Genomic DNA, 12008 nt, shown 5'->3' with positions numbered 1-12008 from the left:
ATTTTATATTGAAATTAGTCAACGTTCATTCTGTCATCCTCAAACTGTTCAAGGACTCAAACTGTTCGAGATTGTCTAGATCTTGGACCAGTTATAGAATAGACACGCTGGGAAGTCTAGCCTCTGAAGCCAACATCTACTGCCATATCGCCAAATCGTGACGTCATCATCGGATAGAAAACTTTCAGATTGTGTCTATTTCAGAAGGATGTAAATCATTATTCATCAAAATGGTAAACTCCAGCTGACCTCCCGCTGGAATAGACACAATCTGCTATAAAAACAATGTAAACAAACTCTACAGAAAAGTTTTCTATCCGATGCTGACGTCACGATTTGGCGATATGGCAGTAGGTGTTGGCTTCATCGACTTTCAGTATGAATATACAATGGGCCGTGTCTATTCTATAACTGGTCTAAGGTCTAGATGACAGTCACAGCGAGGATTACATGAGCTGCAAACCTTGGAAAACGAAAATTCCCAAAGCTACATACAAAAGTTACAATTGTGCGGCAATTTGCCTACTCGCGTGCTAAACATGATTAATCAATAATTGATGGGAAATAAAATGGAAGATTTTGGCCAATCCCCTTGATCTATCAACTAAAGATTTTTAATTTTACTTCTCTTTTTCTGTATTGTGATCCAGTTGACTGTTGAACTGATGAATGAAATCCCGAAACCTGTTCTAGAATCAAAACTCAAACACTTTTACACATTCGAAATATCCACTCAATAAGGAAAGATGTAATGTTTTCCTTTCTATTCATCCTAGAGCACAAGTAAATGTTTCATGACAAGATGCATCACAATAATATTTGCTATTCATCACCGGCGTACATTTGTTTTGCATCTAGAGGGGTCACCGAGCAGTCATCCAATGCTCTTAAATAAATAGCAGCTGACTCGTCAATATTGTAGTTCCATTTATTTAATTAGGTAACAAATCCATTTCAACTGACTCTCTAAGTTCAACGTTACAATGATCTCCTCCACAGTGGAGTGAGATAACCCACTACCTCCGTGACACGAAGGTAGTGGATAGCCGCCACATTTTTTATCTATTGGGATTTTCCCAAGGTTCATTAAACTTGCTTAAAAAATACTTTGTAATAAAACAGAATATGATAAAAGTATTATGACATGTGTCACGTCAAGAATCTTGAAGAAGCAATTATTCCAATCACCATGCCTTTGATTCGTTTGTGGAGAATATTATTTTCTTCTTTCTAAAAAATGAAGTAACATTTTCACTTTTACTCATGTGGGCTTCAATTCTACTCCAAATTCTATTCTGGGCTACTAAATAAAAACAAAGTTTTGTCTGATAATAAAATAATAATTATTCTTGATTCTTCAAAAGGAGACAAAATTATTACTAGTTATATTTGTGTAACTAGTGCGCATAGTTACTCTTTGCTGCACCGATAAAAACGTTCACGCACGAGCCATAGGCGAGTGTAGAATGGTCTCTTAGAAGCATCAAAAGAACAGCTTTGTGCACGTATCAGACATTATTCTTCCTACAGTTAGCATTGAATGTAGGAAGTCAGTAACTAGAAGAAGAAATTTACTATAATTCATAAAATGTGTGTTTGTGTAATTTTGTAGGGTTTTTATTGCTGATGATGAAGGTTGCAATCATTCCACACAAAAATGTTCAGAAATTGGGGTAAATAACCAGAAGATGTTCTTGTATCACATAACCATATTCTATTTGAAAACATGAAATTGGATTCAAAATGAAGCTAGATTCATATGGCGGATCCAAGATGATGGACAAAAATTTTGAAGTGACAGAAAAGTAATTTTTCCTCCACCTACTGTCTAAATTGCTCACTTTACTCCCTGGAACATAATACTAAAGTGTAACTTTTTCGCTCTCGGGAGGAAAAAACAAAAAACTCCCAAGGGCATTAAAGTAATTCCATTTAAATAACATGGGAAGCATCTCTATTCAAAAGATTTGGAGATATGGCAGTAGATGTTGGCTTCATCGACTTTCAGTATGAATATACAATGGGCCGTGTCTATTCTATAACTGGTCTAAGAAAAAACATTGTCATCAATAACGTGATTATTAAAGTTATTTGATTTGCAGTCTCTATACAAAAAAAATCTGGTGTGGTAAACTCGCACAACTTTCCTTGCTCATTGAACTGTAAGCCCCATTCTTAAACGAGGATAATTCAGGGGAGTAACATAATGACGATTGGCGGCAACATATTTGAATCAGACTTCTGTATATGTGTATATATAATTGTTTCCAGAGTACTTTTTCCTTCGTGTAAATTGTGAAATTCGATGATTATTTTAAAAGTCGTCAAAACAGCTGTTCTACAGATGAAATATCTCGTCTATGTGCTCATTTTATGAACTGCTCTACCTACCTAGCTCATGCAAGAGAAGGAGGTTACAAAGACCATTTCTCAAGGATGGGGTGGATCCCCCATTAGTTTCCCAGAAAGGAGACTCATGCCAGTTGATGGAGCTGATGAAAAACTATACAGGGTATGAATTTGAAAAAAATCAGTCGTCATTTTTGAGAAAATCGTGAAAAACATGGTTTTTTAGTAATTATCCGCCATTTTTCTCAAGAATATAACACACACACACACCACACACACACACACACACACACACACACACACACACACACACACAACACACACACACACACACACAACACACACACACACACACACACACTTTTCTTACCTATGGTAATAGGGCAAGGAAAGTAAAAAGGTAGGTGGAGGAAAAATGTTGTGTGTACATCACGAGTAAAGAATTATTTTCCTCCCTCATGGAAATTTTTGCCCTCGGCTTAAGCTGTACTTTTCACTCTAGATTATACAAATAACTTTTTCATTCGAATAGGATCTCCAGTGAATCTGATGCCGAATTATCTCTCAATAAGATAATCTGTTCTATAATTTCCAACAATGCTTTATAATTACAAATTCCAAAGATCAATACTAATACAGAGCGAGTTCTTCAACCCAGGGGGTCACTAGTATAATGAAATCAACTTTATTAAGAAATTATTTTTTCCTACAGTTGCCTTGAAAAGTAACCATTCCTGCACTGATTACAGAATGCAAAGAATCACTTTTCCGCTCTAGTGCGCAAAGTACAAGGTGGGGCAGAGCCGACTGACGAGTTTGAAGGGGGAACTGCTCAGCCTGTGGTGGGAGTAGGCAGGCTCGGTGGGCGTCATTGTACAGTCCCGGGAGAATAGTTTTTAGTGTGCATCATGAATTGGACGGGAGAGCATCGCGGCTATGTTTTTCGCGCTTTTTACAAAAATCAACATTTGATTATCGCAGTTCAACGGGCGTTTCGACGACATTTAACATTCCTGTCCACAAACCCATCCCATCTGTGAACTCTATCAGAGCGTGGGTTCGTCAACTCGAGAAAACTGGTAGTACACGACAAGAAAGAAGACATGGCGCACCAAGAACAGTGAGAACTCCCGAAAATATTGAAATTGTGAGAGCAGCAGTTGAGCAATCACCGAGGCGTTCTGCACGCAGGCATGCAATAGCTTTGGGGATGTCCAGCCGTTCAATTAGGAGGATTCTTCATGAACATTTGTTTTCTCATCCATATAAAATCATGATTGTGCAAAAATTAAATGCCGTTGCAATTGTTGCAAGGAAATGCTTCAATGCATCCCGGCAATGGCGACTCTTTTCTGCAGTGACGAGGCTCATTTTCATCTGTGTGGAGCTGTCAACAAACAAAACTTCCGGTACTGGGCAGCAAATAACCCTCGACAACTTCATGAAAGACCACTTAATTCACCAAAAGTGACAGTTTGGTGTGCCGTTTCTCAATTTGGAGTGATAGGGCCATACTTCTTCGAAGATGACAACATCACAGTCACTGTCACCTCCGAGCGTTATGTCACAATGTTACAAACGTTTCTGCAACCCGAATTGGAAGAACTTGTTGAAGAACAAGACTTGGGGGAAATATGGTTTCAGCAGGATGGGGCTACAGCACACACAGCGCGCATTTCAATGGATTTGTTGAGAGAAATGTTCCCAGGGCGACTTATCTCTCTGAGGGGGGACGTGAAGTGGCCGGCACGCTCACCCGATTTGAGTGTCTGTGACTTTTTCCTGTGGGGCTACCTCAAAGAAAAGGTTTTTAATCATCGCCCACACACTTTGGAAGAGCTTAAGGATAAAATCAGGGAGGAGATTCAGGCCTTACCAGTGGCAATATGCCAAAATGCGTTTGAAAATTTCAAAAATAGGCTACATCAGTGTATAGTCGCCACCAGTGCTGATGGCCGCCATTTAACCGATATAATTTTCAAAAACTAACACTGAAAACTATTTTTCGAGCTGAATTCAATAAACCAGACCATTTTTTTCTAAGTTTCTCCGTTCATTATTTATAACCCTTTCAAACTCGTCAGTCGGCTCTGCCCCACCCTACTTAAGTTACTTTGCGTACTCCAGATTTGCAACATGGCAACACAAAATAGTTGGTGGGTTATTTGGAGGATTAGTGCACGAAAACAGAAATTAAGTTGGTAACAATGACTGTGGTTAGATTTAGATAATAATCATTTCAATGGCTACCCTACATTTATGATAGAATCCCAATCTAGAAATCCAAAACATAAATAATGTTCATCTAAATTATAATTAAATAATCATCATTTACGAATTCTCATCATTAAATAATGAATACTAGTTCTTTTCTATCCATAAATATTATTTCAACTGCAAGCAATGAGAAAAGTAGTAAATATACATTATAAAATTCGAATTTTGACGTTAGATGATTACCGTTTGATATCCATATAAATAAAAATGAAAAAAAAAACATAAGAATACTACAATAAATATGCTCTGTTGTCTATGTTATTTTTATAAATATTTTTCAGTTTACTTTGAGCATTTTTCTCGGTAATTTGAGCAAAAGTCTAAATTTCTGAATCCTGTTTCAGTACTTTAGCTGGATGAAACAAACTTAGGTACGATTCTTCTCACTAGGTCGCGCACTTGTCGGTTCAGCCATCTTGCAGCCATCCCAATCAGCTGTTGGCGTGTATTTTGAATGCGAATTTTTTGTTCTATCTGTATTTTTTCTGATTCTAAGAACGATGAATAAAAATGAGAATCTTGGCTGAGAGTTTTCAACTTCAATTGGATTATCAATTTTTAAATGAATTAAGGTTGTTATTAATAACAGCATCACACACACAAACATTTGATGGATTGCAGCCATCATTTTACCCATAATTACCCACTTATCATATTCAATGCTAACTCTAGGAAAAATTTAATGTGAAATACGTGCACAAAGTTCCTCTGCTGCACTTAAGAAGCCATTCCGCCCTCGCCTACGGCTCGGGTGTAAACGTTTCTTTCGGTGCAGCAAACTGTCACTTTGCGCACTAGTTGCACAAATAACTATTGGCTACTTGAAATATCTTTCTCCCAGTTAATTATTATCAGTAGTCTTGACAGAATATATGAGGCATTTGAAAATTGAGTCTGGAATCCATGGTGTTGAATTCATATATTGCCAATCATTCTCCTGTATCGAACAAAAGACAAGTTCGCCCACATAATGTTCAGAAGCTCTACAAAGTGATGAGTTCCTTCCACTGTTGTATTCATGCTTAATAGCAAATGGAATAGGTATTGTTCTTCCTGGGAAACTCACACATTCATCTCTAAAACCGTTCCTGGTGTATAACCTCCTCAGTCCTGAGAAAATTTTTTTTTGCATTTGGGCTTGATTTTTGGTAATTTCACTGTATTTTGATAGTATTGACACAGTAAAACTATTAAAAAAATTTTTTTTGATTCTTACAACCCTTAATTGTGATGTCCCCCATAAGGGACATCAGGACTTTGACCTTCCCTATTTCCTTATTTTTCTGAAGAATGAGAATCTTTGGAAATCGGTTCATATGGTAAAGTAATAAGACAAACTACTATGAACACAGTTTATTTGCATAACTCCAAGTATATTTGTATAGTTATAAAAATTAATATTATTTTTTTCATTTATTGTAGAAAAAAATAAAAATTTACAAGTTGTGGTACAGCTGGAAGCAATTCCTCTTCTCTTGAAGGCAAAGGAACACCTTACATGTTGAACATCTTATTCTTGCCTTGTTGTTTGAGCAGCCTGGCATCCTACACCGGTTCTTTGTTGCTGGTTGAGAAAATTCTGGCATATGAAGTACATTTTTGTTTCGTAGGGCATCTGGTGGATGTGCTACTCGAGCTCGTTTATGAGGGGCCAAACTTGAGAAGCGTGGCTCATAGTCACTGTCACTTGATTCATCACTCATTTCATGTTTCCCGTACACTAGAAAATGTGCATACTGCTTCCTGAACTCAAACAGATCATAAATGTCCTTTTTGCGAGTTCCTAATGCATGTTGATCTCTACGGTACTCGATCCACCCTGCTGCCAGTGCAAAATCAAAAAAGTGCATTATTACACGAACAGTCCATTTTTTTGTCCTGGAATCAATTCTATAGTAACTAATCATTCTATCCAACAAATCAATCCCACCCATTTCTGTGTTGTAAGCCTTGACAACATTGGGCCTGCTCACTTCAATATATTTTTTTTCAGTTCTACACCATCTTCGGCAGGTGTCCAAGGGGAAAGCACCTTCCTTGTTAGAAATTAAATGCACTGGCCTGCTGTCATACCATTTTACTATGGCCACCTGTCCATCTGATCTAACTGATTGGTCAACAGAACCCCGACCTTCTCTTTTTAGTTCAGAGTCCTTCTTTAATTTTGAAGCATGAGGCACTTTTTTTTTGCTCAAGGTACCTGTTCCAGTTGCTCCAGCCTCTGAGAAAAGAGTGTCCAAAAGAACTTGAGAAGTGAAAAATCTGTCAAGGTATATGGATACACCACTTGGGAAACTTCTAATGAGCTTAAGAACAGCTTTTCCACCTACATCTAGGTGTTGTAGATTTTCTTCTGAAACAATAGGATCTCCTTTGCCTTGGTAGAAAAAAAAGTCTAGGGGTAGCCCATCAGCAGCAGCTACAACAAAGTTTTTTAATCCACATGGATTAGGCTTTGTCTTTATGACTTGCCTTGCAGGTGCATGACCCCAAAATGGGATCATTTGTTCGTCAACAGCCACTTTACTCTTTCTTGGGTTCAAAAGGCATCCAACTTGGACAGACTTCATCAAGGGGCCTACCTTCCAAAATTTACTTGCAGCTTTTTCATCATTACTTACTTCTGCATCACTTACAAGTTTTAAATGTGCTCGGATCTTGAAATACAAATCTCGACTAATCTGAGAAGCCACAAAGGGAACTCTAGTGTCAGCTGCCCAGTACATTCTAATCCTAGGAAAGTTAAGAAGGGACATTTTTACAGTTACAGCAATAAACTTTCTCATTGTTTCTACTGTAATACCTAGCTCAGTACCTTTTTCCTGTAGAAATCTCCTATTTGTGTGTTCAGTCAAAAGAGAAAAAATGTCTTCAGGTATATACTTTGAAACATATGACTCTGGTGGAAGATTCAACGCATTTTCGGGTATACTTTCAGCCTCAGGAGCAGGGGGTAGTGGCCAAAATTCATTGGATTTTTTCCAAAATACTCTTTCTCTAGGCATACCTTCTGCGGCTGTGTCATTACCATCTGCAACATCCACTCCATCCTCATCAGACAAGCTTTCTTCTTGTTGATCAACATTTTCAACATTGTTGGGAAGATCTGCATGACCTGGTGCTGCATTGTAGGAAGGGTCTGCATCGAAGTCATCATCATCAGACAAGTCCAAATCACTTAGATCTCCATTTAGCTCTGTGTCAACAAACTCCTCAAATCTACTTGAATCTGAAACAAAAAAGTCAACAACTAGGTTAACTTCTTGCAACAACTCGTTCGGGGGATGAAATCTGGACTCCCTGATTAATGATTTGACAATACTTTCTCTTGAATGATATGATTTTCACAATCTTTTTTCCAAATGTCAATGCTTTGTGAATAACTCTACACTTTCTGAAGATTTCTTGCTTCTCACAGATTGTGAGCAGTCATTGTATGTTTGCGTTTTGAATCTTTCTTGAGAAGTTTTTAATTTTTTTCAATGATGATACCCACAGAACAGACAAGACCTTTTTCGGATACTAAATATGATGTTGTTGAAAATTAATGCGGTGTTGAGAGAGGCGCTCAGAGATAGGCCTAATCCTCGGCCAAGTTTTATACATACTTGGGAGTTTAGCCCAATTAAACCACTTTCCTCATAACAGCCTTTAATGTGATTCACAGTAATGATGCATACCACGTTATATAACGTCAGATACAAACGAATGTCATTTATTATTCTTTTCTCTATGATATCATGCAGAAGTACAGGCGGTTATTTTGAAATTCTCATTTCAGAAACACAAATATAATACAATAATTATCTAGAATTTGATAAGAATGCATTTAACTTCGACAAATAACCAATATAGCCATAATTGTTTACACGCGAGTTCATCTTTGAGAAATAATTATGTATTATTATGAGTGGTATTATTATGTAAATGTTACCACAAGGAATAATGACCCTGTCATTGATGCTCCTGATAACTCGCAGACTCACTTCCCCTGTTCTCTAGAGCTAGAACAATGGCTTGTAGCCTGCTATACGTGTGTGGATGAAGTGTTCCATTCGGAGCTAATATTGGATGTTCACATGCGGATATGTCATGCTAATAGCTGTCTGTGCGAATCAATAACCTGTCATTCTATGATCTGATTTGCTTATGCATCCATCACAAGCCGAATAATTCTTCCAGTATGCCATTATAGCAGTGGAAATTCAAAGATTCTTGGATTATTGTTATATTATGTTACTCATGTGCAATAAATAGATGAAGGAGTAAAGTGCCTTGAATCTACCAATAACAACATGTATCTAGATCATCGAGAAGTTTTGGTAATAATGGCATTGGAAAGTGAAAGCTTGTTAAAACCATGGTACTTCTAAGTATGAAATTGATTCATTGATCATCTCTAGAGCATTCTCAAATTTTTTGGCGATATTTCCGTATTCACAAGAGCTTCTCTCTCATTGATCATTTCTAGAACATTCTTAATTTTTTTTGCCGATATTTTCTTATTCACAAGAGCTTCTCTCTCATTGATCCTTTAAGGGAATCACTATCAGTAAACATATTTTCGATATGTTCAGAGATAACGGAGAGAATACAAAAACCCGACACCTTCAAAATCATCACACAATTATTCAATCAACAAGTATGCGATAATGATATACCAATAATATAATATCAATGTAGATGTACATTTTTCGGAAAATCTTTTTCTGTCGTTGAATAATAGGACTATTACTCTTTTGTTGAGATCAGGATCCGAGCAACTGGTTATTGATAAGTTATATTTGTAAGTGCGCATATGTTGGCTTCATTCACAGTAGAGAAGCATTCGACGAAAGAAGCAGCAGAGTACAAAAGAGGCTTTTCAATAGTGTCAGGAAAGCGCTGAGCTTGGCATTGTCAGTGCGGATTGGCAGTCAACCAGAATATCATTGGCAAATAGCATGGATATATTTATCGGGATGCTGTGCTCTGAGAGAAAGAACTATCGTGGGAGACGAACTGTACAATTAATATGCTACTGAATTCTCTTTTGTGTGAAAGCCCATTGTTCGTATCTTTTCTTCAGTCGCGAGCTTTTCAGAAGTTGAGGGTTCTTTATTCCAAGTAAGAAGCCTGTGAAGGGATTTGCCAGCAGCCATTAGTAGGTTTACTCCACCCAGACTTACAAAGACTCTTCAACAGTATCTCGCTCCAGCCATTGTCAAACCGAATGCAGTTTTAATCGGTGCAGTTGAAAACACACGAAAAACGACTTTTCAAACTCGTCATGTTAGGGCTCGGCCCAAAAAAGTTTCAAGTGTCAGCCACTCCAATTATTCTTTGAATCAATCTAAACTTTCTCTTAGCGATGAAGCGCCTTTTAAGAATCTTACTAGCGTAAGAAAATTATTACTCTCAAGGTTTATGCGAGATCAAGAAGTTTTCAGACAGGGCACGCTACTATTAATAATGGACAACAGGGAGTTCAACCAAACGAATTATCAACATTGAAAAGCCCATAAAAATGATGTGGCTTCTTTTTGTGGAAACTTTTGTGACTCAACTTCGTTTCTTATCAGAAATTCATAGAAAAAAATAGTGTTGATGTTTTCTGGATTAGCCTGAAACGTGTTAGTAAATGATATTATTTATATCATTTATGATATATCAATATGTATAATATTAATATTAATATGTATGATATTAAGTTTGAGTATTGTGCATGTGAATAATAATACAAATTCTGAATAGAAAATATAAAACATCTGCAATATACGAGAATTTTCAAGAATAGATCAATAAAAGCTTTCAACAAGCCCTACTAATCTTTTGACAGTGAGTATATAGACGAGAATAAACTGTAGCCTATCATTGTTTGAGAATGTATTCCCTCATTAATTTAGCTTAGCTCATTCATAGCATATTCTATGATGTTATTGGTAATCATAGCACAGCTACAAGTATTGATAAAATAATGTAGGTGGGATGAATTGGCATCAATATTTTCATTATTCCTCTTGTAAATGAAATTTCAAGTGAATTCTTTGTCATTCCTTTTATTTTTGCTTGATATTCAATGATTGATTTGGAAGTTTTCTTTTAAATTTTCCTTTTTCTTGTCAAGTGTGATAATAGAAAAAACTTCCTGCAAAAAATATTCAGCCTTGAAACAAGTATTATCAAAATCCTATTCAATTCTAGTTTATTGATATATCATAGTATAAAAGCACATGAGTTCGTGAATTTTCACCTGTTGTATCTACATCATACTTATTTGATTGTACACAGGATTCAATATTGTATATTTTGAATGAGTGTTCATTGATTCAATTGATAGAAAACGTCCCTCGAGCTTCAACAGTTTCATATTAATTAATTCCTCTATTCCTCTATATAACTTTAGATAAATCTATTCAGACACTTTTTCGTTCACAGGCACTATGCCTGAGTGGAGAAAATTTTTTCTGTATTACATTATACGATTGATTTTGGTATAGTAAAAAGTTCTAATCATTGAAAAAACAAATAAAAAACTCAATTCAATTGGATTGGATGTTGATGTTAAATTTAATTAAATGAAAGTGGTTGAAATTGTTGTAGTATTTTGCAGTGTAGCAGACACATAACCAACTCACAGAATAACAATGCACTATGAACAAACTGGAAGTTCATATTTATTGTGAATATTGAAAGAGGAAGACAGACATAAGTGTCTACGCCCACTCAGTATAATTATAGATCTCCAGTGGCAACCACTCCAAATCGAACTTTGAAAATGTCAAAATTAGAAACTGCAAAACGTCACGCTAGAAGCTGGAACGTGAAGTTAATACATTACAGTGATGGATTGAATGTGCTCCAGAAATAGACATCATTGTATTGCATTCTGATGTGATGTTCAACATAGATCATGATGTGATTACATACATAGCTTACGAATGTAGAATACCTGAATTCTTATCTGATGTACTTTACGAACATCGATATCCTAGTATATTATTCATTTGTATCACAAAATAATTATTTTCATAATCCTTTTTCTCAAATTCGAGTGTGATCATTCAATTAGATTTATCCATCACTAGGAAATGATTGTTAAATGTGAATAATTCCTCCTACCAGATAATACTGTATGGTTATTTTTCTATTACTCTTATATTTCACTTGGTTTGTATATTTTCACGCAGATATAAAGTCAAATTTATATTTTTTTATTTTAGATGATACGAAGTCATCCTTGCAATTCTTGTTTTTACAGTAATGTGGTTCATTCTTGTGTTGATATTTTCCTATTCATACATTTCTCCAAAGGATTCGGGAATTGACGATTCGGCCAGTTGAGTTCCACTGTGTAGTAAAAATGTGGAGGAAGAGGAGACCTGCTAGTTCCTACTGTTCCT

General features: G+C 36.3%; 2 protein-coding genes across 7 annotated transcripts in view; both read left to right on the top strand.

Annotated features, from left to right (window-relative positions):
• Positions 1-12008, top strand: part of LOC111045524 (octopamine receptor Oamb-like) — a 236441-nt gene that overhangs the window by 130278 nt on the left and 94155 nt on the right. The window lies entirely within an intron of this gene.
• On the top strand, positions 3688-4338 carry LOC120353366. Its single transcript, XM_039436821.1, has one exon. The coding sequence runs from the start codon at positions 3688-3690 to the stop codon at positions 4336-4338; it is 651 nt and encodes a 216-aa protein (XP_039292755.1).

This window comes from Nilaparvata lugens, chromosome 1 (assembly GCF_014356525.2).
Source record: "Nilaparvata lugens isolate BPH chromosome 1, ASM1435652v1, whole genome shotgun sequence".
NCBI lineage: Eukaryota > Metazoa > Arthropoda > Insecta > Hemiptera > Delphacidae > Nilaparvata > Nilaparvata lugens.
This window is presented reverse-complemented; position numbering and strand designations above follow the sequence as displayed.